General features: G+C 38.5%; 2 protein-coding genes across 2 annotated transcripts in view; one reads left to right on the top strand and one right to left on the bottom strand.

The window, feature by feature from the left end:
• PPFIBP2 (PTPRF interacting protein, binding protein 2 (liprin beta 2)) overlaps positions 1 to 15144 on the top strand; it is a 111930-nt gene extending 96786 nt beyond the window's left edge. The window contains exons 17-29 of the mRNA XM_009334494.1: positions 3385 to 3529; positions 5119 to 5151; positions 5732 to 5870; positions 6553 to 6681; positions 7269 to 7419; positions 7601 to 7712; positions 8229 to 8317; positions 9267 to 9389; positions 10084 to 10209; positions 11042 to 11230; positions 11627 to 11797; positions 13388 to 13453; positions 14130 to 15144. Coding sequence (XP_009332769.1) covers positions 3385 to 3529; positions 5119 to 5151; positions 5732 to 5870; positions 6553 to 6681; positions 7269 to 7419; positions 7601 to 7712; positions 8229 to 8317; positions 9267 to 9389; positions 10084 to 10209; positions 11042 to 11230; positions 11627 to 11797; positions 13388 to 13453; positions 14130 to 14207 — 1551 coding nt within the window. The 3' untranslated portion in view covers positions 14208 to 15144. The remainder of the gene's footprint in view (positions 1 to 3384; positions 3530 to 5118; positions 5152 to 5731; positions 5871 to 6552; positions 6682 to 7268; positions 7420 to 7600; positions 7713 to 8228; positions 8318 to 9266; positions 9390 to 10083; positions 10210 to 11041; positions 11231 to 11626; positions 11798 to 13387; positions 13454 to 14129) is intronic.
• Positions 5860 to 26782, bottom strand: part of LOC103925799 (NADH-cytochrome b5 reductase 2) — a 22037-nt gene continuing 1114 nt past the window's right edge. The window contains exons 2-9 of the mRNA XM_009334570.1: positions 26111 to 26183; positions 24189 to 24295; positions 23012 to 23141; positions 21453 to 21536; positions 20817 to 20902; positions 19873 to 19972; positions 17803 to 18000; positions 5860 to 5861 (exon numbers count right to left, since the gene is read on the bottom strand). Of these exons, the coding sequence (XP_009332845.1) occupies positions 17828 to 18000; positions 19873 to 19972; positions 20817 to 20902; positions 21453 to 21536; positions 23012 to 23141; positions 24189 to 24295; positions 26111 to 26183 (753 nt within the window). The 3' untranslated portion in view covers positions 5860 to 5861; positions 17803 to 17827. The remainder of the gene's footprint in view (positions 5862 to 17802; positions 18001 to 19872; positions 19973 to 20816; positions 20903 to 21452; positions 21537 to 23011; positions 23142 to 24188; positions 24296 to 26110; positions 26184 to 26782) is intronic.

Here is a 26782-nt window from a genome sequence, read left to right as displayed (position 1 = left end):
CCTTAGTTAAAACAGCAGGAGCACTGTTATTAAGTCAAAGGCTTAATTCCATTCCAGAATAAAGACTTTCCAATTTACAAAGTCTCATTATATTATGGTCCAGAGGCTTGTTTTGTCATTATGTACGCTGAAATTTTCCTGCACCTGTAGTTATGCTTTGTGAGACTGTTCTTGACGCTTTCTATACTCAAATTAGGCTTAATAGTAGATTACCCACACCCAGTAATGCTATTTAAAACAGATACTAGTAATATAATTGTTCCAGTTCTTCAAATTTTCTTAAATTTTTCTTAAATCTCTGAAGATGACAGTGACCAAATAGAATGTTTGAAATCTGTGTTGCACTCATTTGATTGTGGTCATACATGTGACAAATCAGTTCAGAACTGATGTTTCATTCCATGTGGAATTTATGAAGGTCTGTTTTCTTTTCATAACTTTTAAATTATTTTCCTGTCTTAAATTCAAAAACTTAATTTGTCTCTGTGATATGATGTGGTAAGGCTGTACCTACACATTTAGGCTGTAAATCTGCTCTATTAAATCGGTCCGTAGAGGAACAAGAAACTTACCAAGGATATGAGAGAAATGTAGCAAGCCAGGCCCATGTTCAGCAAGGCATTTAAATTGTTTGCCCTAATTTAGGCATGAGGCTTCTTAGTGAAAGAAATGAGACGTCCCTATGCGTATAAGCAAGTGGCTAAATGTGAATTAGTTACAACCAAAACTAAGGCCAAGAAAACTTGTTTTGCTGACTCAGCATGACAGGACTTTGCTTCTTGCATTAAGTCCAAGAGAACCTGTGCTAGCAGCACTGTTTACTGGAGCTATTCTACTTCGCACAAAACTCAAATTCCAATTACGTCCGGCAATAATAATAATAAAACAAACCAAAACACATTGGTATCTCTGACCTAGCTGTGCTGGTAGTTTTATCACTTCACTTCTATCACAGCTCTTTATGGTTTCAGCTGGATACATACACTATTGTGTATGTTCTTTTTTTATGTCAGTAATTTTCATGTTCTTTTAACTGTTAAACAACTGTTATGTTCCCAGCTTAAAGTAAGTCTAAAGGCTTCACCCGGAAGCCTGAAAATAGAAAAATTCTTTTAATCACAACAGAAACTAAACAGGGCCCAAATTTTGTAGAGTGGTTTGAACAAACACATTTAGTATTAAATATTTTCTTGAAATGAAATGAAGAGATAAAAGACCTTGTAATATATTGTCAATGCATTAAGTAGCATCACTATAGTAATAAGACTACAATTGATGTTCTGTGTATGTATGTTAATACTAACATTTGTCTGTTGCTTTTTTCCATAAAACTTTGAAATTACCCTCCCTGCAACTCCATAGTATGTAGACGGAAAACCAGTACAGCCTGTTGTAGAACAAGAGGTATATTAACTGTAAACTCTCTTAACATTTATCTGTTGTGATGTGCTGTGACGGTACGGCTGTGTTTTCATTTTATATTCATTTTCTTTTTAAAATGTTTGCATAGTTCAAGTACTGACAAACTCTGAGAACAGGGGTAAGGATTTGAGAGGGAAATCTTTTTTTATCTAAAAGCTTTTATGGGAGGTTAGAAGCTGAAGTCGGCCGATTTCAAAATACAGTGCTAATTTAATAAGCAATTTCTCTACTTATAACATTTTTGGTACAAGTCAGGATGCACTCCTGCAGCTGCCAAAACAGGAGCAGGGGGTGAGGAATTGAGGAATCCGCACTGCAGTTACAGTATCACAAAGATCTCTCTAGGCCTTGAAATAAGAACAGATAAACCAGTGGTTATCTCATTAAATGTTTCATGTATCATCCTGTCACAATGTTTTAGGTGTTTTAAAACAATTTTGTTAGAATGGGATTACTAAATAGGAGCATACTATATGTTTCTGTATACTAAATATGTTTTGCGTATTTTCAGTACAAAATTTTCCTACGTAACCACCTTTCTGATACTGAAACATTTACCAATATGAGCTTATTCCAAAACACACGTTGAATGTACACCACTCCCACTAATGTCAATCGGAGTTGCAGGTTCATTGCTTCTCTGGAAAAGCCTCTATATTCCTGTAGTTTTGACAGTTGTGGGATATACATTTTTGTTCAGAGTGATGGCTCCTTCATCTGTTCATTTGGATTCAGTATCAAAGAAGTCTCAAGATGCCGTTTCCAAAACCGTAGACAAGTACCTCTGTGAAACGCATACTTTGGCTGGAATAGGTTCTTGTTAGGCTCAAAACTATCAGATGGATATGCAGGTTCTAATCTACCCTTGTACAAGGAGCAAGATTCCCAAGTAGCTGATCACTGAAAAACTGAATGCAAGGAAAATTAAGAAATACTCTTCTTTTTAGCAAACCCTACATACCGGTTCCCTTTCAATACAATATACTGAGACTTTGAGGACCACCTCTTGTGAGCTCTGTTGCTGGAGGAAGGTCCTCCCAGCATAAGTTATCTCACTGATGCTAGTGACACTGTGTACGTGTACCATAGCTGCAGGCAAGCATACATGAGTCTCTACTTTAGCCTGACTGGACAGAAATTGTAGAGTCAGCAGCCATTCAGACTAGCTCTAAAATACAGCTCAGTCTGTGCTTTTTTTCCCCCAGCATATATCAAAAGTATACCTTGTGCTTAGGTTCTATAATAAAATTGGCAATTATATATTTGGCAACTATATATTTAGCTATAATTATTTTTTTTAAAAACCTCGCGTTTGTAATGTTATCTATACAAAAATATCTTAATTCTTACGAAAGTGAAATTTCTGTAGCCTAACTTCATTGTTGATTCTTTTACTGTTATTAGTGGTGATGGGCAAATATGTTTGACCAAATTTGAGTTAAATACTGTTGGCTTGAATTCCAGCGAGGCACAATTGTGAGGCGGAAACATAGACAGTCTGGTGAAATATAGGGGGAAAAATTGACAGAGCGAAGAATGGGCCGAGAAGTAACTAAATGCATTTCTGGCACTATCGAAGTTGACCTTGGAAGGACCAAATTATTATGTAGTGCCAGGGTCCTAGAGGAAAGCGAGACAGCTAGAAAAATTCTTATGATAAAACCAGGTAATATTCAACATATATTATATTTTAATGTAATATACTGTCTGGCTGAAGTGGAAGGGGCAGATGAGGGAAGAGAAGGCTGAGTCCTAGCTAGAAAACTTTGTCAGCTGACTATTGGATTTAAATTGAATTATCTGTAAGCAGGAACGTGGAGGGGGTGGTGTCATTTTGAACCGTGAACTTCAAATACTTTTTTTCAACTTTTAAAATATCGTGTACTGGATTGCAAATGCTCTGAGTGATTTGATTTATTTATTTATTTATTTATTTTGGTTTTCCCTCTTTAAAAAAAACAGAGTAAGCCACTTGTGAAAGGCAGCAAGTATCAAACCTTGCCAGGAAAGCTGCCTCGACCCTTACAGAACGGAGAGCAGGGAACATATAATTTGCCAGATGGGTGTGGCACGAACGACAATGAGGACAACAGCATCCTGGGCCTAAGTATGTATCCACGCCTCTCTGAGAGGGCTATGTAGAAGGGAAGAAAGCAACCTGTTTGAGGATTGGGACATGACATGATATATAATCTGCTATGCCAGAACAATGGACTATGATGTTCACGTGATTCAGTTAGGGAAAGTTCTACTTCCTTTTTTTAACAATGTACCAAAAATATTCCACATTAGCTCACTGGAGAGTAAAGGATGGTTTTAAATTAGAGTGTTCTTTTCTGTCGCACTTGATGATGTGATTTGCTGACATCATCGATAGCATAAGTAATGAAGAGACACTGTTTTGAAGATTGTGGGGAGAGCATTCTGAAAGTAAGTCAACAAATCTGTAACTAAAAATTGGAACTTTTAGAGATGCAAACATATTGACAATATGAATAGGCAGTATTTTTTCCAGACACGCTTCCAGTGCTCCCCTGAGCTTCCTGATCTGTTTTCTTAAAAAACAAGCAAGCAAACAAAAATGCACAGCCAAGTACATCATCAATACTTTTAAAAAATAGACACTAGATGGGTGTATTAAACCAAACAAACCTGTCCCTTGCCATCCCGTGGCATTTTAGTGTGTGAAACTTTACAATATAACTAGCCCTAACGTGCACATTTCAGGCAAAAATCCTAGTATCAGCACTGTTGGTTGCTGTAGCTGTGGGGACCCACAAGTGAAAAATTAACTTGCTAGGTGCAGAAAAACATCAGTGGATTTTGAAAGTACAAGTATATTGTTATTCCACAGCCATGTGTGGAAGCTTGTATTAATTCTTTTCAGTGACATGTTAAGCATGGATTTATTGACAAAAAGTATTACAGTGAGGCACAGAACCAGGTATTTGCCAAGGACTGAAGAGCTTGGGAGCTCAGGCAGAAGAGTATGCCTTGCAATTTTGCAGTGTTCCTACACCTTAAAAGATGAGGTGGGGCTTTTTTTTGTTTGGTGGGGTTTTTATGGTTTTTTTTAGGGCCTCGTGGTCCTAAAAGCTGGTTCAATAGGTTATGAGTTGTTCAGGGTTTTTTAAAAGAGTTTTTCAGTGATTGCAACATTGTAGGCAATGCATGAGCCATGCTATTATGTCTTCAACTGCAGGATTATCCAAGGATGGGTGATCTTGTAAAGGAAAATGTTCTTTTTCTAGAAACAAGCAATGACTCCTTAAATACACTGAATTAACAGAATTTTTTTATGCAGGTTGATTTGTTTCTTGCATTACACCTCCAATTCTATATTTCAGAGGAATCTGATGTAATCTTAGACATTGCTTCATTTCAGATATTCTGCAGGCTTTATGGAGCTCTGTAGTATATGCTTTGTGTTAAAATTGTCTAAGAATAGTTTTAAAAAAACCAAACAAACAGATAAATGATCATCCCTATCTTTTCAAGATGACCTGTACAGAATTCTTGGGGCTTGTACAGGTCAATGCGTATTTACTTTCATGTCAAGCATAACTGCTTCTTTTCTTTTTGTTTCTGCTTTTAATGCTTAGCTTACTTCTTTGCTCTTCTGTAACTTTATTTTGCTGGTGTTTTATATCTTCTTTGCTTCTTCATCTGGCTTTCTGCTTCTTGGGATGACTGAAGATCGCATCAGGAGTGTCAGTGCGCCAGTGCTAGGTACTGTATCCAAACAAGATGTCACTTTAACATGAATTTTGCTGCTTATTTTTTTTCCTTTCCTTTTTCTCTCCCTTTCTCTTCTCTATGAAATACTAATACCAAGTGGGCCATCCAGGTTGAATTCCTTAAGTGCAGTACTGAAATGAACTAACGGCTTTTGCTGTATGGCATTTGGATGGGATTTTTTTCAGATACTTACTCCTGGTTTTTCACTGAAGTCAACAGAAAAATTCCCACTGATTTTGAAGGAGGAGTTTTGGTGTTAAGAATAGGCAAGGCAAGAGTCTGAAGAGTCTGCTTCAGTCTGAAGACCTTGTATTAATTAAAATAATGTATTTAAATACAAATGACTGAAATAACAATACTATTTCACCCAACGTTTTATTATTTTCTTTTTTGTATCAAATGTACAGCTACTTTTTTTTTCACCTTCTGAGCATTTTTTTTTTAATACAAGAACAATTTTATAGATATCTTCACTTTTTTATTACGTTCTGTATTTAAACATTAGTCTCCCAGATAAAAACTTAGTTAATAATCAGTATAAAATGTGACTGTATTACTGTTCTTAACCCAGGAGAAACGGAGAATGTGGATGGTACCGTAGTCTCAGATGACCTTTCACCTCTTTCTTCGGGAACAGATTCAGGTCCACAATCTCCATTGTCTCCAGAAAACAGAAAGAGTCCAAAAGGGATCAAGAAAATCTGGGGAAAGTAAGATTGGTTTTTTGTTTTTTTGTTTTGGTTTGGTTTTTTAGTTCCCTGTCAAAGCATTTTGGCTGAGAATGAATCCCGTTCTCAGCAAAAGCTACAATATCTACAGCAAGAATAAAGTAAAATTCAGGAAAAGGAGAGAAAGCAGCTCTGTGATTGTATGGGTGTGTCTCTATGTACACATGGGTGTAGAAAAATGGGTGGTAGTGTTCACAGCGTCATGCTGTTGGAAGAAATAATACTCTGCTGTCTTGTTATAATGCTAGTAATTGAGAATGCCAACAGTTTCATTAGCTATGAAAAATTAAATGATAGCAAGTTGTTCATTACAGAAGCCATCAGGTTAAAAAATGAGAGAAAATAGAAGAAACAAAAAGCAGAGGGGCTGAGTTTTACTGTGTTTGCTCTATCTGCTTCAGGACAGCAGACATTTACGAGTCTGGCCTCCAGTGCGGATTATTACTTGGGTTGAAGGGTTATGCCTGCTCTGCACAGCTTTTTTTCTTCCCTCAGAATTAGGTCTAGACAGTGTTTGCCTAGAACTTCAGCTACCGCTTGAATTAGATGTTTGTGGTTTACAGGAAGATTAATACAGCTTCTAGTTGTTATTATAGTTTCCATACAAAACAAATGTTCTGTGTTGCAAGCTAATAGTACTTTCTTGGCACTCTTGTCTTGAAAGAATAAGAAGAACTCAGTCAGGTAACTTCCCTGCAGACGACCTGGGTTTGGCAGAGTTTCGAAGAGGTGGTCTCCGTGCAACAGCTGGACCTCGGTTATCCAGATCAAAGGAAACCAAAGGCCAGAAAAGGTAATGGTTCCTTCTTTACCGCATCATGTGCTGTGCAAGGTATTGTTAAATGTGCTGAACAGCCAAACCCTCCTCTTGTGAAAGACATTTTTCCCAGCGTACTTCATTATGTGTGGAATTCCACAATGACTGGAAAGAATTTCTCTGGTAGGAAATGCATCCTGAGCAGCTCACCTATCTGCACCCCTTCAACTGCAGGTTACAGCACTAGCTGTTTGTTGGAGTGTCAAAAATTTCACCTTGTTAAAGAACAAGAAATCTTATCATCATCTCACGTGGGAATATCTGCAAAGTGATGAGGATTCAGCAATTCCCTTTTTCTTCTTTTCAAACAGAAAATGGGCAATTCTTATTCTCTGCCTGTCCCCCCCACCCCAACTGTTCATGAGTTGAGGCTGGGCAGCCAAATTAACAGGACACTAGTACCATGGCATGTACTGCAAGAATTGCTGTTGGCTTTTATGACTGCACAGAACAAAGCACACTAAAACATACGCTGTAGTACTGCCTCTGGCACACAATAAGCTTTCTGATAATAACCGTAACTCTTTCCTTTAAGAGTTTCAAACATTTCTTGTACTTTTCAGTGACTACAATGCGCCGTTTGCTCAGTGGAGCACTGAAAGAGTTTGTAACTGGCTTGAGGACTTTGGTCTTGGTCAGTACGTCATTTTTGCACGGCAATGGGTGACTTCAGGCCATACGCTGTTAACTGCGACACCTCAGGACATGGAAAAGGTAATAATCTGTAACTGTTTCTCTCAAGCAACCATACATGTTGATTCTGTACAACCAGGCCCCTTCAAACAACTGGCAGTTCTACCTTTCTGAAATATGTAGTATCTATTTTTGTAGATACCTAATGAGATGAAAAGAGCCAGAGGCAAGGCAAACAATTTGTTAATGGTTATTGTTGCAGGAAATGGGAATAAAGCATCCGCTGCACAGGAAGAAACTAGTTTTGGCCATTAAATCAATAAATGCAAAACAAGATGAGAAGTCTGCACAACTCGATCATATCTGGGTGACACGTAAGTGTTTGAACTATCATGGAATTGTTTGGAAAGGAATTTCCCCCACCCCTATAGATGGGCTGCCTGATATATGTTTGTTTAAGCAGTTACCAAACATCTTTTTAAGAGCACTAAGTTTCAACATCTTAAAATTTTCCAGAGAATGAGGATTTTTATGTTGTTCTTGACATTCAAATATACAGCTATGCAGTATGATCTTCCAAGGGGAACTCTGTCATTCAGATTGCAGGGAAGTAAACAGGGGTGGAGGGTTCAATCTAGCAAGAGCTACATTATGAGGCAGAAGGTATGTGCTCAGTCACACACTGTATGTAAAATATCACAGGGGTATTGTGGACAAAGCTGTTGGGTGGGAATTGCTTCTAGGCTTCTGGTAAGAGACTGTCCTTTGGAAAGGTGAATAGGTAGAACGAGCTACCTGAATGGCTCAGAAGCGAGCCCAGACAAGAAGGGGAGAAGGGCTTCATTCTCACTGATCTGGATTTGGGTACACCACTGTTCTCGTATCTGCAGGATGGCTTGATGATATTGGTTTACCTCAGTACAAAGACCAGTTTCATGAATCCAGAGTTGATGGGAGAATGTTGCAGTACTTAACTGTGGTAAGCTAAAATCCTTTTTCCTCAGTTTAGCCAAATTTAACTTCGGAATGAGCAAAGAATTTTACAGTTTTCCTTTGAATGTGAGCAATTAAAGAATTTTTTGCAAGACAGAAATAGTGCCAGTAGTCAGTCAGTCATTTGTGTCATCTAATGCGTGATTGCTATTCCTAAGGTACATAAAATAAGTCATAGGGTACATTATAGCTAACTTCTGCAAAGTCTTTCTTTCAATATCATATAGCACACCACAATTAAAGGTAAAATGACCTGTTTTGCATGCAGTTTCTGGAGTGTGTTTTTCTCCACACCAAGTTAGCATCAATATTCAGTAAACTAAAGATAACAGCAAATCCAGTAATTCATACAGCTCCGACCACATTAGCAGCAAACCATGGACTACACGTGCCACTGTGTTTTCTTACAGTTTCCCTGCCCAGGTTTGGATGATCAAGTATTTGTTTTTGTTAACTGTGCTATGAAAAAAATGCCTAATTTAGCTGTTATCTGAAGTACAGCCTTGTCTATGCTGCTTAAGGAGCCTTTGTTATAGGAGCATCGTCCCTACTGTCCCATCATTAGGTGCGTGTTGCTAGCTGCAGTGATCCTACCCACAACAGGATCTTAACCAGATCAGAAACAGTCCATATATTTTAAAACTATCCATGAGCCTGGATTTTACGTAATAAGCTACAAGCTCTCCTTTTTTTTTTTTTTAGCCAGGTCTTGCTATGGTGCAATGCTTAAAAAAAAACCTAAACAACAACAACAACCACCCCCCCAAATCCCCACCCTAAAAAACCCTCTTCAAGATATAAACTTTTATTTTACCTAAACCATAGTTACTGTGGTTTATATAAAACTACATAGCAAGCTTGAAGTCTTTCTTCTTGGGGAAAGTACCTGTTTTGGTATGTATTCTGTGCCAGCTAAAAGGCTCTCTCCTTTACAGAATGACCTTCTTTTTCTGAAAGTCACCAGTCAGCTGCATCATCTGAGTATTAAATGTGCCATTCATGTGCTGCATGTCAACAGTTTTAACCCCCACTGTCTACGCAGGAGACCAGTTGAGGAGGTAAAAGTATGTTTAAGTAATTTAATTTAAACAAGCACTAATTACCTGATTCCAGCCAAAGGGGATAGAAAGTTAGCAGTGTACGATGATACAATAGAATCACTGCTAGTAGGGAATTGCGTCTAAAGCAGCAGATACGCTGCCTTCCAGCTCTGGAATGTAACATGTACTCACCCATAATAAGAATCTACTCACTCCTTAAGTGCTTGAACCACTTATTAGTTGAATCTCATGTACTTCCCTTTAGAAATTATTTGCTTGGTTTAAAGAAGTTAATTCAACTTCCGAGAGAATAATTTGAATGTTTTTTCTTGCCTGTCCTAATTTTTAACTCTCAAAAGACAGTAAGGTTTTTGCCTTACCTGGACAGCATAGCTTATTCTCTTAGTATTAAAGACTGGCAATAATACTGTTCTCAAAATGCTCCCTTTTGTTCATCAGCATCTGTAGTCTCTATTGTTCTACTACTTGATGCAATATATGGGGTTTCATCTGTACTAGACTATGCCTGCCACCTCATCAGAGGATGTTTGAAAGAGGCCTTGCACAGAAACAAGACCTTAGAATCCGGGAAAAAATACTGCTCTTTGAGGAAGAGGAGGAACAATGGTTTTATCTGAACTGAGGATACATGTTGTGAACATGCAGTGACAATGCAGGCTATCGTCATCACCTTTTCTGGTTACTTTAACAGAATAACGTTTCACCTTCTGAAGTAGTTCAGTGGTCCAATCACAGAGTGATGGAATGGCTCAGATCAGTCGATCTGGCAGAATATGCACCAAACCTTCGAGGAAGCGGAGTGCATGGTGGCCTGATTGTAAGAATTTGTTTCAACATTTTACTACGTATCTAATAAACATTGACAGACTGTAATATAAAACATCTTTTATCTGGTGTTTGTCAAGCAGGAGGAAGTGAATACATCTGCAATATGACAGCATGATCAGGCCTTCTAAAGAGCCTCTGTATCTGATCCATGCATCTTAATTTTACAAAGGAAAACTAAAATAAAAAAGGAACTGCTAAAACATTTCTTATAATCAAAGCTGAGCTGTGCATGAGTGTTTAACAGCAGTATATTAAAAAAAAAAAACACAAACTGTACCGTGGGAAAGTTACTTACTGGTAAGGCATCATTGAGTGTTTGAGTGGTTTTAATAGAATTCTGAGCCACAGTAAATAACTGTCCTGAACTCAGAGCAGTCTTGCCAGCAATCAGGAATGACATTTTTTAAATTTAAACATTGAGAACTATTTGCAGCTTAGTAAAGTCAGAGTTCTGAAATACCATGATTCTAGTGCTGTAGAACTTTTGCAGAAATGAAATAGAAAAAATGGTGTTAAGTTTATACACTCAGAGTAAGCAGAAAATTCTGAAAACAAATTTGTTCGACCCAAACAAATATAAGGTTTGATGATAAATATTAATGAGTATTTGCCTGATCACGCTCTGCATTTCTTAGTGCCTACTTTCATGTATTTCCCATTCAAGCCCTAGTGAGCGTCATATCACAAGTGAGTTATAAAAGGTCTAATGTATATAGACAGCTTAGTGAGAATGAGCAGTCCCTCTGATAAGCACTGTAATGGTTTACTATTGCAAACATTTAACCATATTAAAAAATAAATATTCTGCCATTTTTTAATAGATTCTCGAGCCTCGCTTCAACGGTGACACACTGGCAATGCTGCTGAATATTCCACCTCAAAAGACCCTACTGCGACGCCACCTAACAACCAATTTTAACGTATTAATAGGACCAGAGGCACAGCAAGAAAAAAGAGAAATAACGGAGTCAACAGCATACACACCTCTGACCACCACTGCCAAAGTTCGGGTGTGTACTGCTTTTAAAAAGGAGATATTTCAGAATTTCAGACTTCCTCTCCCCTGTCTTGTAAAGAAAGTAAGGGACAAACATGGTCAGGGAGAGGTCATTTCTAGGAGGAGTGTTACATTTTCCTTAATTCTAGATACCAAATTATTTAATTTGTATCTGTTCAAATCAGCTTCTAAAATAAGCGTGCAATCCCTTCTGTCTTTTCTTAGAACTACCTAAATGTATTTAAAATCAACTGTAACTCCCAATTTGAAAACAAATAAATTTATTTAGTTCAGAATCTACGTACTTTAAGGACTAGGGTATAGCAGTAAATCAAAAAGGAGAGGATTTTGAATGTTTAAAGGACGACCTTGTTTTTCTTGTTTAAAACTTATTGTCTTCTTATTTTAGCCAAAGAAACTTGGATTTTCACATTTTGGAAACTTAAGAAAAAAGAAATTTGATGAATCAACAGACTACATTTGTCCTATAGATACAAACCCAGCTGCTACGAACGGTACTCAGAAAAACTATGGTGGATACAAAGGACTTAGTCCATTCACTGATAGGGAACTGGACCAGGTGGGACAGACAGACTGATGCCATTCTCATCTCATCCTCTCCATGCATTCCAAAGCTTGCAAATAACCACATGTTAGCACATAACAAAGTATTTGCTACATCCGCATGAACTTGTTGAGAAAGTATTGGCTATGGACACTGGGAAGAGTTCTATACTAAGAATGTCAGGCTAATTTTTTTAATCAACACAATAATAAACTCATCCATCTTCAAGCCCTTTTTCAGGAATGTAACACCTTTACACTACGAAGATCGATGTATTTTGACAGTTAAGGTGGAGGTTGCAGTAAACACAAAACTTTTGTACTTCTAGCTTTCATAATCTGAGTACGGCACACTACTTCTTTATCTTTATGGGGTGGTTTTTAATGTAATAAATTTATTTGGACTAATTTGTACAAAGCTATCAAGTTATATATATTAAAATACAACTGGATTGTATATTTTTAGCAGACGTTAATCAAAGAATCCAACTAAATTTTCTTTCATTATGTACCGTGGGGAATAGTTATGCTTAGACAGTATATGTGAAAACAATGCATCAGTAATGAACAAGATTATTAATAAACCAATACTTAAATAATTCACTTTTGTTATGTACTAGTGAACTTGTGAATGAAACTGTCTTGACATCATACAGACAAATGATGAAAACTAAAAACCATCAAATTTTATTCAACTTTGCTGTTGTGTAAAGGGATGTAAACCCTGAAAAATGGAGCTCCTGGAGGCTTGTGTGAACTGTGGCAACACACAAGAGCCAGACAGAGGCAGCTGGGGTAAACTGTCCTATCTGCAGTGACCTTAAGTGAGAGATAAAAACACTTTAAGCCTAATAAGAGAATGGTCACAAAATTGAAGAGACTAACTAACTGTGAAAGTAATTTTTTCATTTGCATGGTTTACTGCATCTAACATCTCATTTGTGTTCATTATCTAACCATTGTCTTTTTCAGTGTACACCTTAGCAAAATAAAGTACTATATACACTGACTATAATTTAGTATGGATGTCCACTTGCACGGTTAAGAGTTGCAAGTGAATGCATTAACTTTGAGCCAACAGCTTACCCTATGCAGTTGTTCAAGTGTTACAAAAATAACGGATTTTTCTCTAGGAGCATGGTCTTTCAATTAAGCATGACTTCTGAGCATGTGGTCAGGCCGTGAAATCTCAATGCCCTAGAACTGATAACCTTTTCATATAAGAATAGGTAGGACTGTATCATGAAGGACTCTTTCTTACCACTTGCCTGTGGAAGACAACTACCAGAAGTATAAGTGTTACACCGTCTGGAAAACATTACTCTTCACTGACAATATCAGTTAAGCTTTTTCTTTTCTTGTGTGAATTACAGCTCAAGTTTCATGGAATCAGTCTTCCTTCATCAGGATTCACTCCTCCTATCGTTAAATGCATTTTCACATACTTTATAGCATGGAGGCATTTTTGTTAATGTGCAGAAATCACAGCTTTTAAACGTACCACAACTTCATTTGTCTAGGCACAGATACCTCCCAAAGATGCATGTAGAGTTAATAAAGTTGCACATACTGTCTGATTTGAACTAGTTCCTGAATACTTTTACAGATGGAACATTCAGAAGGAACAGTAATGCAAATAGGGGCTCTTTCTCAAGGCATAAGCCATCTTACGGTATGTACTAATTTCACTCTTGTTTTAAAGTCACAAATGTGTTCTGCTGGGATTCAGTGAAAGTTGGTCATTGCTGGTGGTAGTTAGAGTATGTGGGTCATTATTCTTGTTAGATACCTCTTTGTAGCCTGGTTGTGCATTCACAATCCAAAAACATCCTGCTTTTAAATCACACTAGAATTTAAGTTTCAATTAGGCCTATTTTAAGTTTCCATGAACTCTGTCTCTTTGACCCAATGACAGATATTCATCCCCTTAAATGAAAACAATTCTTCAAAGATTTTGCAAGTAACCACCATCGAATGCCTCAGTCACAGAAAGTCTAGCAAAGAGGTACAGACTTGAAAATTTACATGAGCTAAAACTCCATGGAAAACAAAACAAAAAAATCACTGTATTAATTCCTGACTCCCTAGCAGCTAATTTTAAAAAAAAAGCTGACTGAAAGGTATAATGAAGAATTACATGACATAGTTGAGTCACATGCCACGCACAATCTCTGTGAGAATTTCCTCAAGCAAATAATAGTTTATTTAAAGCTATATTCAAGAAATTCCTTTTAATTTTATGTGGCTCTAACTCCCTCTGTTGTGAATCTGATCTCATTACACTTGGATTTCTTTAACTATAGGCCTCTAACTGAATATGCTTACTCGTTCACATCTTGTTTTTTCAGACGATGTTAAGCCAAGATGAAATGCTGAATGACAGCCGATTTTTAACACCTACCTTTGAAGACGATGTTTCAACATGACAAAGAACACTAATACCTCATGCCTGTCCAGAGGGCTGGCCAGGAGAAGCTTGATGCTGTGGTGCAGAAAAGCTTCACCTCTTTTCTGCCAACGAGACTTATCACGTAGCATTTAATATTGTCAAAGTAGCAATGCATTACGGGTAACTCTCCTCCACGCCGTTTTCTGTATTTCGTAATGTGAAATAGGTGTCGAGAGAGGTGGTACTCACATCCAGAGTCTGGAAAGCCAAGACTGGCAATACATTTTACCCTTTTATTCAGTCATCTTTTACGTGGTATGTTTATGTACTGTTATATGAAAGATCTTTTGTAATTTTTTATTTTTGTAATTAAGTTGTAATGCAGGAATCATTAATACTCTATTGTACCATGTGTACTAATCAGAGCCACCTAGAAATTCAGATGGATGCTGCTGAGTGCAGCAGTAATGGCTCACTAACTACTACTGCAGTCTTGCCAGAGACTGTTTCCCATAAAAGGATTTTAATCTCTCATCCCTTTCATTAGCACATGTCCTGCCCTCTTTTTATCTTAAGTGCAGCGTAGAATGGGAAGAAAGGACCATAATACTATCCATCAAGCCCTTGGTTTTATCAGGAGGATGCCAATCAAGATGGCATGTTCACAAATCTTTGCCTAACTCAAAAGATGAACAACTACAGCAGGAAATGTAACTTTGAGACTACCAGAAAAACTGATGGACTCAAAAGCTGGTGCTTCATTTAAAGTGATTTTTTTTTTATCGTGTGATTTTTACACGTGCACTAAGATGTTCACGATCAAGAAGCAATCACAACACTTACTTAACTAATGTAAAATGTAGCTTTAAGAATGGTGTTCCCTGCGCTCTGTAGGGTAAGCGCAACAGAATTTCCAGCATGATCCATTGTTTGGTTTTAAATGGGAGTTCTTTAACTAGAACTATTGAATGGGCTCTTTCTGTACACTGACATTTTGTCTAAAAGGGCTAGTACCAACACACACGCGCAAGCATCAGGATGCTCATAAGCCTTCTGAACAGTCAAAATTTTCCCTGTACCTGGGTGGTCTGAAACATAGTACGGGCTCTCAGGAAGACCGGGATGGTAATAAGCCTATTTTCTTTCTGTAGTTACACCTAATTAAACATATGGCTGCAAACAGCCCTGAGGACTGGAGATTGCAGTAGAAACACTTTTGTAATATTTGCATGAGAACTGGTGATGTTGTAAACAATATTGCTGTTCACTTTCAGTTCTCAGATTTTCATAGAATACTTCATTTATCAATAGGAGACAAATGTTACTGCTCTGTGATGCGTAAAATGTGACTAAGGAGCATCAAGCAAGTACCATAATAAAACAAATTTTTGTTTCTTTAAAACACCTGATAAAATAGATCTGTTGCTGTTCTACTGAGCTAGGCAGGCCTGCAGCACTGTAACAGAGGGAAATATGGCCTCTCACTACTTACTTGAGGGGCTGTTGGAGGGAGAAAGTGTCTCCTTTACAGCAGCAATTACTTACTTGTGGCATCTGTTGACGTGTGCCTCTCATGTATTAATAAGGTATTAACGAGATATCTTAGTAAACAGGGAAATGCCAGAAAAGAAATCTGCTCAGTTGTAAAGAAAAGACTTAGTATGTAATATGGATGGGTTTTGCATTACTCCCTCCTTGCTGGCTGCAGGGTGTTGGTTTACTTATTAATATAGCCTGAGGGCAGGTCATTCCCAGCCGCAACCCCCCCAAATAAAGGGGAAATCTCAGTTACTGTCCAGAGTATGCAGCAAGGGCTCTTCAAGAGCTATTAGTGGCACTTTTTAAAGGTGACCTATTCTAGTCCTCACTCCATGAGCCTCTCATGACAGACCCTGCACTGTATGGTCAGATTTTAGAAGCTAAAGACGATTTTATTGTTCAAAATGGTAAAACCAAGGCAATTTTTTTTCAATCACTGAACAATGAAATGATAATGGGAAATCCAAAGGACTGAGAAGTCGGTCTACACATCAGCAAACTACAAATGCTTAATAAAAGGTATTAAATGACCAGTCAAGTACATCTCTAATCCGGCAATCAACACTAGTGACGAGATCATATACTATGGGCATTTGAAATACTTTGTCAGGTTAACTAGCCAGCAGACTTATTACAGCACTACAAATAGGATAAGCTGTTCCAACAGAGACAGCCTTAATATCACAGGCATATTCCTGTGATAAGCAGATTTTCAGATTTCAATCATGTATTTATAACTCAGTGTGGTGGTGTGCTAACTTAGATGTAAATAGTCAATCTAATATACAAAATTATTGATTTTTTTTATATACATATAGTAAGAAATCCTAATTAGCATAACAGGCATAAATGCTTATTTTTTGACTGTTAGGAATAAATTCGGAATGTTCCTCCATCTCTTGCTGACTGTGGAATGATTTTAACACAAATACGCATGGCTGATCTCTCATCAGGGACAGAATCACAGTCTGAATCCCTGTGTTTGTCTTTGCGTTGTTGCTACAAATATAACTGATGAAGTACACAACCCATATGTCAATTTTTAACTAGTCAATTCCTCCTTTGGTTTTGCTTTAGATGAATAAAAATATTTATTCATTATTAGCATATATTCATATATGCTAATAATGAATAAATTATTAGCATATTCATTAGCATCTGAAGAAACAAGTCTTCTGGCTCAGGGATTTGTCAGACCCTAAAACAACTGTGGTATAAACTTAATTCCTGGAAATGAACATGCAGTACTTCAGGCACTGAAGACAAAATTAAATGCTATGTGCTAAAAACACTGAGATAAGGCATGAGCTGAGTTTAAGATCAACTCAGCATAGCCTACAATAGGAAGTAAGAAGCCATGTTCTCTCTTAAGCAAAGGAAACTTCTGAAACTGCCAAAAAATCAAGCACTACGCTTAGAGAATGACATTCAAATGGTGTAACATCGCTGGATAATTACGTCTGTATATACAGCCCAGAACTTCCATGTACAGTTGGCAGTGATTGTTTAGCTAAGGCTGTTAGAAGACAACGTGAAGTTATGTAGTCCTCCTCAATAAATTTCACACTAATGAGAATTTCTGTTACGGTAATAATAAGCAATTTGCATGTTACCCAAATTCTGTTCACTTTTTCGATAACATACTGTGGCTTCTTTCTTAGTCCCTGCTAAAGGGCAGTAAAAGAGCATTTAAAAAAAAAAAAAAAAGACTGTTCTTTGTACTCTCCTTCCCCAGGACACACTAAATGAATTACCTATAGAGCACAGTCAAATAATCCTAGTCCAGTTTTATAGCCCTCTCCCACATTCCATACCCACATTAACAGACATGAGGTTTTATCTCTGTCCTACCTCTCTGATTACACTTAATTTTTTTTCCTCAGAATTAACATTTCATACTAACTTAAGAGGTTAGACTAAGTTACTTCCACACAATTCAGGATGATCTCTCAACTTCTTAGTATTAAACCACGCAAAGTTAATTATGAAGTTATAAACCACAGAAATTACATTAAGCAGATAAAAAACACACAAAAAACCCCACTGCACAGTTACATACCAGTTGTTCCTGTAGGAGAATATGCAGTACTTACGAAAAGGTATCAGATGACATCAGTGTTAATACGAAAATGTACTGCTCTTGGGATAGCCAAGTTTGTCCAGGTTGGGCTGACACGCAAATTGAATCATAGGTGGTGGCCCACACATGAGAATGAGTGTCTCACTGCTGGGGGAAGGGAGGTGGGTTTTAATCATGTCTGCAGTGACGAAGCCAGAACTGTACTTCCAATCTGAAACAAAGAAATTAAACTATTAATTTGAATCTCTGTACAATCTGAAGCCTTTTTAAACTGCATACATGGTACCCACAAAGTAGCTGAAGAATCAGCAAAGTTATGCCACCATCACTGCAAGACACTGCAAGCCATGAGAGGGTTAAATCTCTCACTGAACTCAAACATGTCCCCTTCAATAGGGACAACAAGCATGTGGATAACGAGGATCTGGTTGATAAGACATGAATGTCTGTGAATAAATGATAGATTTAAAAGAATTTAGACAGCAGGTAGGAATAAATAGGAAGAGTACATCAGCTTTTCCAGTGAAGAGAGGTCACCCAGGGGCAGCTGTGCAGGGAGAGGTATCAAGATCTGTGCCATCCAACACATCTAAAAAAAAAAAAAAAAACAACAAAACACCAGAAAAGAGATTGAGTGGTGAGGTGACAAAGTTTGATGATGACAAAAGTTCTGCCGTGTCGTTAAGTGATGAGAGAAAAAAAAAAAATTGAAAAGAGGAAAGATGCTAAATGATTTCAAGCTGTAATATTATTGAATGCATCTGCCATTTAAAGTGAGCCAAGTAGGAAAAATAATCCTGCCTTCGCATATAAAAATAGGTGCTTTAAGCTCATTTATCAAGAGCAAGATATTGGGGCTATGAAAACAGCAGCAGTCAAAAGGCATATGAAATGTTAAGAAGTATTAGGAAAGGAAAAGGGAACACCACGTCAAATTAGAAATAGAGAGTTTGCCTGCATCTTGACTACTGCTGTTCACTTCTGATCTCCTCAGCTCAAAAAGGGACATAGCAGAGCTGGAAAAGGTTGAGAGAACAAGGTTGAGCAAAGGTATCTAATCACTGCTATATGGGGAAGACCAGCAATCTTCCGTATAGAAGAGATGGGGCAGCAGGGGTGATCGATAGATGTCTGTAACATTAGTAACGTGAAGACCTATTCACACACTCTCCCACACAAGAATTAAGAGGCAAATGCAAACCGGAGGAAGCCATTCTTCACACAAAAGTGCTAATCCTATGGAACCACTAACAGACTGCGAAAAAGCTCACGCAGGCTCCGAGGGATACACAGTAAGTTCATACAAAAGTAGTCCACTGAGGGTTACTGTATCTATAGAGACACATTTGGCTCAGAACTGAGAAATATTAAAGACTGGAAGAGTATCAAGGCCTGCTCATTACTCTTCTCTGGCCATCTACTCATGGCTATCGGTGACAACAGGTACAGAACTTTGATCTGACTCAGTTTGGCTCTTGTATCTGTTAAATAAAAGCTCAGATCACTTACAACATCAGTGAATATGAATAGCCAAGTTTCAAAGGAGATTCAGTGGAGTTCAACCTCTCCCTCCATTTCTAATTCAGTGCTACACCAGCCTACAGTTAATGCCTTAATCTATACACATGGCAGCTCTGTTTTACCAGAATCTAATCTACAGCTGCTGCAAAACAAAGATGTGCATGTTCTATTTACAGGTATTAAGCAATTTAATGCCAACAAAATGCTAACATAACCTGACTGGGGAGATAGCCCAAAACAGAGCTGTAACTTTTGCTGAAAAGTCCAAGAAACTGGCACACCCTGAAATAAATCAAAAGATCCACCGAGTAACCTGTGTCTCACCCAACAGGAGTTAATTATTGGTTCACGCTTTCTAAGGCCCACCTGGTTTGGAACACTTTTCAAAACAGGTGGTGTGGTAAGACTTGTTTCTGAGGGGTTGGGGGAGTGTCTTTGTTGTTTAAAATAGTGTAAGACAGCAAGACTTAATATTATACCAATAGTCCCTTGAACAAGAGTGAAACTCTGAGTGTTGTACGGTGACGAGCAAAGGCATTTCCAGTGTGTACCAGTAGCCTACCTTGGGGAGGTCTGTCCAGTGTATACCAAAGCGTGAACTGATCAGGATGCCTCTTAGCAATGTCTTCTAGCTCGGCTCTCAGTAATATATCTTTTTCTGTCTGCAAAATGAGACCGCTGGTTAGCTCCAAACCATCTCAGGATGCCCTCTAATGTGAGCTCATCTGGCATTCAACAAGACAAATGCAATGATAACTCATTCAAACCAAGCAAGTGACTCCCCCCCCCCGCCCCCTTACATGATAGGCTATTATCATTACAGGCTTCTGTAAATTCAAATTAACAACAACAAACTATGAGACTGAATAGCCACCTAAACACTGTCTTAAAGATGGCAATTTGAACAAATTTTTAATCCAGGCTAGTATCACAATTAGCTGGATTTGTCTCTGACCCTGGCAAATACAGCCCTGTACCAGCATGGTGAAGGTTAACTGTAGAAACAGATTAATGGAACAAAATCCTGTTTCCTTGAAATCAGTGAAGGAATAAAACAAGTAGAGGGATAAGGATCTGCTCACGCTAATTATTCCCTAATAGAGGAATTAGGGAATGTAAGTGAAACTGTGAGGAGCCATCTTCAAAACAAAAAATCATGGGAACTATGACAGCACCACACAATATTTATAAAGGGCCTTATGGCTAATTTTTTTTATTCAGTTTCTCCTTCTTAAATCATTTTAACCCAAGACAATAGGTTAAGAACTTACATAATAACCATTTCCTGCTCCTCCCTATACTGATCATTTTTAAATGTGCTATCTCAGATAATATTTTCTCATAAATGGTTGGGTGAAAATACAAACCCAAAGACAATGGAAGAGTATGAAACATGCAGAGCAGTATTTTCTCCAGGGGTCAATGTCCCATCAGTTTAAAAAGCTCAGAGGCCAGCAAAAAAAGTAGGCCATTAAAGAAGAAAAACAGATGAGTCAGTATAGTCACCTGATTAGCAAAAAGAAGGTAACATTTGGTGGAGTCCTTAGGATCATTTGTGATATGACGGATCAGCTGCAACATAGGAGTTATTCCTGTTAAAAAACAAAGCGGTTAAGAAATGGGTATTTCTTTCAAGCCACATAAGGCTGCAGTTTCAATATTAATGCCGCCTTCCTTCAGTCTTCAGTAGGAGCTTAGTTTGCACAGGGCTACATACCTCTGAATTTCTAATCCATGCCAAATGCAGAGGCTGGGGGTTTCTATTATTACAAATCATTTCAAAACAAAACCAAAACCACAATACTTGTATCTGGGGCTTTCCTCTTCAGCATTCTCTATCGCATACAGTAATTTTACCCTCAAGACATTCTCCTAAAATATTTTTCGCCATTGAGACTGAAGCTCAGAGAGATGAAGTGACTCCTGTGAGGTCACACAGTAAATCAAGACTAAGACTCTGAAGTTGCTAGCTCCCAGGACTGAGCTCAAGCCACTGGAAAGCCTCAGTGTCACCAAACACTCATGAAAAGGAATACAGGTGGAAGCGCTCTGCTATTCAAGCAAAATGTTTGATACTCCTCACACGCATCCATAAAGACGTCTTCGCTCTCTAGACATTCCATATGATGAGAATAGTTTTACCTGTTCCTCCAGCTATCATCCCAAGATGCTTTGCAAACTTCTTCTCTGCTTCAGACTTCTTATGAGGCTTGATAAGAAAGGTACCTAGAAGAAATATTCAAAACCTATAGGTACATTAACTCCTAAACAAACATGGATACAACTTCCATAGGAATAAATTGCTACAGCCTACCAATTAATTGGGACTGATCTTCTGGAAATGCTAAATGGACTCAGCGCAGCATTGAGCACGAAGAGTAGAAACCTCTTTGTAAACTCCAACCCTAGCTTTGTACAACTGATTTACTCCTTCCCTACTACCCAACATAATTTATAATAAACTCAAGGATTCCCACATCACTGCCTAGAACACAACTTGGCAGCTGTGAATGTTAGTGGCAGCTAAAGGTAACCACAGCCTACAGAGAAGCAGGTTTCTTAGGCCATCTTCATCATCCTCACTTGCACCATGGATCTAGCCATTTGTGTGTGTCCACATTCAATGGAGCTGTATTAAACCAGCATCAAGCAAAAACCCCTGCAAAGGTTAGAATCAGGAATGTTGGAGTCTTGCATACTTTTATCATCAAGCACTTTATTATTGTAATTCATTTCCAGTTAATGAGATCCCCATGACACTCGCAGTCCGCTAGGTGACTACGTTCTGGTATCCTGTGATGAGAAGACCTTGCTGATTTCTGCTCCACACCTGGGTATACCATTGCTTCAGAACTGTCACAAAACCGGACAGTTTGTATTTGAATTAATCTCCAAGGACCAAGCCAAGTGAAAAGCCCATGAAAAGTATCTTACACGAAAAGCACTTGACATATTCCAATCATCTTTTAAGAGATCTGTAACCAGTAACAAGCTTTCCTAACTACTACTCTTTATAGCAGCCAAAGCAGAGCAGAAAGGAACGTTTGTAAAACATGCACCACTCATTTCCTCTGAGATATAACGGATTCATCAGTATGTTACTCATCAGAAAAGGTCATGATCCAGAGAAGCGCTGAGCTCTCATCCCCCTGAAGTAGGAAGTTAAGTGCACAGTCCCTCTCAGTCAAAATCAAAGCAAAATCTTTCACTTGCATCTTGAAAGAGGATTACTTCTCTAAACTTACTTCCTCCCAGTCAACTCAGACCTGGTTTAATCATGAAATAGAGCTGGCTCACAGCGGGTTATTTAGTAACAATGCTGAGATTCTCAGAGGGCATTTTAGGCCACAGCCTCCCTTGCTGAAGCAGCATCTGGAACATCTCTCTCCATATGTATAGCTGAGGTACTATTTCCAGTGCAGCCTTGCCAGTAATATAATGCAACAGCGATTTTTTTCAGATTTAATTATATGGTCCCAAGAGTGAGACAACAACCAGCTATTCCTCACACAAAGTAGACAGTACTCTTTCGCATCAGATCAACTCTGATGGGCTCTTGGTCAAGACCAGGAAAGGTGGATTTTCTCTTTTCCGCTTTTTAAAAAAGATTCTCCACAAAGTTGTCAAGTTTTATAAAACACCTCTGAAAATTACCAATACAAGTTCCTCCCTTTTGCTCTCCCACCTTCATGTCACAGTACCTGCCCCCTTATAGACAAGGAGCCCATTTGGCCCTCTGAAGTCAATAATATCTCCAATCTTCATGTCATCTAGGTACTGGGACATCTTCCCACCTTCTGGAAACTTGGGATTCACATTTTTGTGGTAGACCTGTAAAAACAGTAATTTGTATGATATCAACCACTAGCTTGCCTGCAGACAATATTACAAATTGTAGAACACAGTATTGCAGGTCTGAAATTTAGCATCTGAGAAAGAAGTTGAGACAATTCTTTGCTCTCAGTTATCTCTTGTGCCTTGCAACAGGAAGCAGCCCAAGTAAGTAAAATGCTCTCTCAAGCATGTTCCTATGCTTTCTGCAAACAGCCAGCCTAACAGGAATAGGTGGCACGCAGATTATGTACTGGTGCCCTCATTTCACTATCACTCCAGCAAGACCCCTCTGTTGCCCCATTTTTGTAATTGCTCCTTCTAAAAATAGCATTGCTGCATCTTTTCAAGACTTTCCCAGAGACTTCAGCCACGTGATAACTTTTTCACCTTTCAAAGCACATAATAAGTATTAAGTAGTTAAGAACAATTCACCATACTTGTAACATGAAGAACAGAGCACACAAAAGAAGCCCAGATTTTTGCCTAAGGACAAACTTTATTGTAGAAAAGGATTAGAAAACCCAGAAGTCACGGGATCAAATCAGACTGCATTCCCTAGCTTAAAGGATTTACCTTGTTTCTGCATCCCATTTTCTTAATCAATAAACCCACCAGCACAACTTCTGACGCTTACAGACGTATAATTGCAATCTCTGTAGGGTCACCAAAGATAGCAGTTCTTATTGACTTGTTTTCTACTTACAGCTATTAGCAGTAAGTACTAGTAGCAGCATAAGGAGCTTGAGGGAAAGTGATCACTATTCGTGCGTTGCCAAAAGAAGAGAATACTAGGGAAGTTCCCGCAGTACTGCCAAAGAAGTGATTCCCTTCTCCATCTTCCCTACCTCTGTTATCTCCCAGTGACATACAGCAGATATACACAGAATACAACTTACTATTCAAGGATGATGTGAAGTGAGTTGTTTGCCATACAGTCATCCTATTCGAAAGATCAATCAAAATAAACTCTACAATTCACTAAAATGAAGTACTTTCCTTCCTTCCAGTTAGCAATTTATCTGTATTAAAGGAAACAACATTTACCTTTATAATTAAATCAACATAACCTTTTGTCTCATCACTGGAAACTGGGGTATAGGCTCGAATCACCAGATTACCATTGATTTTTGCAGAAAGGTAAACGTGTTGGCCTGGGGAGAAAGAATTACAATCTGATTATTTTTTTTTTTCATCCCCGATTTTAAACTTTTCTCAGGCCTGGAGGACAAGACAAGAGAGAAAAGCAGGTATTGTAACCCGTTAAACACAAGCAATGATGGAGAAAATCTTTACCATATAAAATGCTGCATAAAACATCTAGTCTCTTTTCTTTTGTTAGCAAGAGTTTCTGGAGCACAGGGTAACTGAGGAGAGCTGGTACGTTACAGAATCAAGGGTAAGATACCAGGAAAGTAGGACATTTATAGTAAAATAGTGATATAGAAAGTTTGTTGCTTATTCTCAAATGCTGTCTATATTTTGGGTTCTGCTGTTCTCATGTTCATTAACAAAGTGAAAATACGGATGCACCAGTTCACATAGGCAAAGAAAGAAATAAGTATTACGGCTTAATAGCAGCAATCTCTCAGAGCAAACTTCCCAGAGATTCTGCACCAAGACATCAAGAACAAAGCCTTGGGCCGTATTCCTTCTCCATAACTCCTGCCTCTGTAACGCTGCGGCTTCCACAGCATTGGACACTGCCGTCCACAGAGAGCTCTTTGTCCAACCGAATGCTCCGAGAGGCAGACTTTCTAAAAGGCACCTGTTTCTTTCTGCTGATTAAAAGAACTGAAACTCCTTGCCAAGAGCAGTCTCCTCAGCCAGACAGCACTAATCTAGAGAGTTGTATGGAAAAACAAAAAGCAGGAACAGTGCTAACAGAAAACACTTTATTTTTAGCAAAATGATCTTGGTAAAGAGCGGAAGGCAGGAATCTCCCAGGAAGTAATCTGGCCCATGCAGTTTCAGGATCTTATTCCTAAATTCTTAAGAATAAAGTTTGGATAAACACAAGCACTGCAGGGCACATCTCAATTCGTTCATCATTTGTCTAACTGATGTGGACAGTTCAATTACACTTTCCCGTACAAGCCAGAAGAGAATGTGGAGAAATACTGCTGCCCTTGACAGGCCGCACACAAGAAGGATGTGCTCACAGCACGGAATGGGAAAGACCCTGACACTTGCCATACGGCAAGGGAAACTGCAAAACAGTACAGCACAAAGAGGGCTACATCTGCCACATCTGCTGATCAGAAAGGGAGACTTTCCCCTGCATCGATTACCATTAATTCAAGGTCCAAGGTTCAATGTCATCAGTTTTGCAGGGTACAGGAAAGAAGACTGTGCCAATCCTAGTCTGAAATGAACTTCATGCCACAGAAAGCAAGACAAAGTTGTACACGTATGTGTGTAAATCAAAGGTAAGTGCATGCACAGAAAAGGCTCTGAATATTTCAACATCTTCTATATACAGTAGTTGTATTTTCCCCTTTGTTCTGCAAAGAATAGTTACAAGCTTCCCAGGCAGAAGAATTGTTCTTTCTCATCTACAAGTGTGACTATATTCGTCAAAATCATGAGGGCAGTTGACAGTAAACTGAGGGCACCAGATGGAAGTAGAATGCAAATAAGAAATACGAAAAAGCTTTGACAGATACCATTCTTGCCTACATCCTGACTGGTGGTGAATGTCATCTGACTCAGTTCAGCTTCACTGTTCTTGTTCTAAACTACACCGTACAATTTAACACAAGCAGAACAAAGCACACACAAAAGATCAGAAATACAACTCTTTGGAAAATCTGACATTTCTCTCTGACACAGCAGCATTCAGATGCAGCTTTTAACTCCTTGCTTTGCTGAGCATTAAATTCCCAAACAGTCAGAAGTCCAAGAACTATGAGTACAGTTATAAATCCTAAAAACAGAAATACATGTAATGAAGTGTTTTCAGCACTTACCTACAGGTAATCCTAATATATGGTCTGGTGAAGGTAGCCCAAACCGGAATTTCTTAGTATCATGACTGATTTCCTAAAAAACCAAATAATATCAGAACGAGGTCCACATCACCCCTGCTTTTGAATTTCAAGCTCTACTCGATATTATATGCTTCAGTAAGCCTGTTCTTTGTTAGCATGCAAGCCAAATCCTAGGAAGGAAGCAGAAATGGCTTTGAAAAATAAAGTTTAAACAGATCATAAGTTTTAGAACCAAAGTCTTTTTCCTCTTTAATTCCACAAAGAGTGACTTTTGCCTGTCTGTGCAATCCCTACAGCACCTTTACATAAAGAAAATCTGGAAACCTCTGTTGCCCAAGGCCAGTGAGCACATTTCATAATTTTTCGCCAAAGATCAGGCAAGACACGACATGCAGAAGCACTGGCTGTTGGGGTTACTTCTCACTGAAGCACCTTGGACAGAAATCAAAGGAGAAACACAGCTCTAAACTAGGAGTTAAACATACAAAGAAACGAGTCTACCCTCCTCTTGAAACAACCGCAAAACCACAGTGTAGGCATAAATACCTTTAAGAATCCTGTCCTACCCTAGGGAAACACTGCAGCCTGGCTGCGGGAGTCACAGCCGCCCCCTCAAGGCCCTGCGCACTTCTCCGGCCCCGAAGCCTGGGG

Source organism: Pygoscelis adeliae, unplaced genomic scaffold (genome assembly GCF_000699105.1).
Source record: "Pygoscelis adeliae isolate BGI_AS28 unplaced genomic scaffold, ASM69910v1 Scaffold171, whole genome shotgun sequence".
NCBI lineage: Eukaryota > Metazoa > Chordata > Aves > Sphenisciformes > Spheniscidae > Pygoscelis > Pygoscelis adeliae.
Note: the sequence above shows the minus strand (reverse complement) of the source record. Positions and strands in the feature narration are given on the sequence as shown.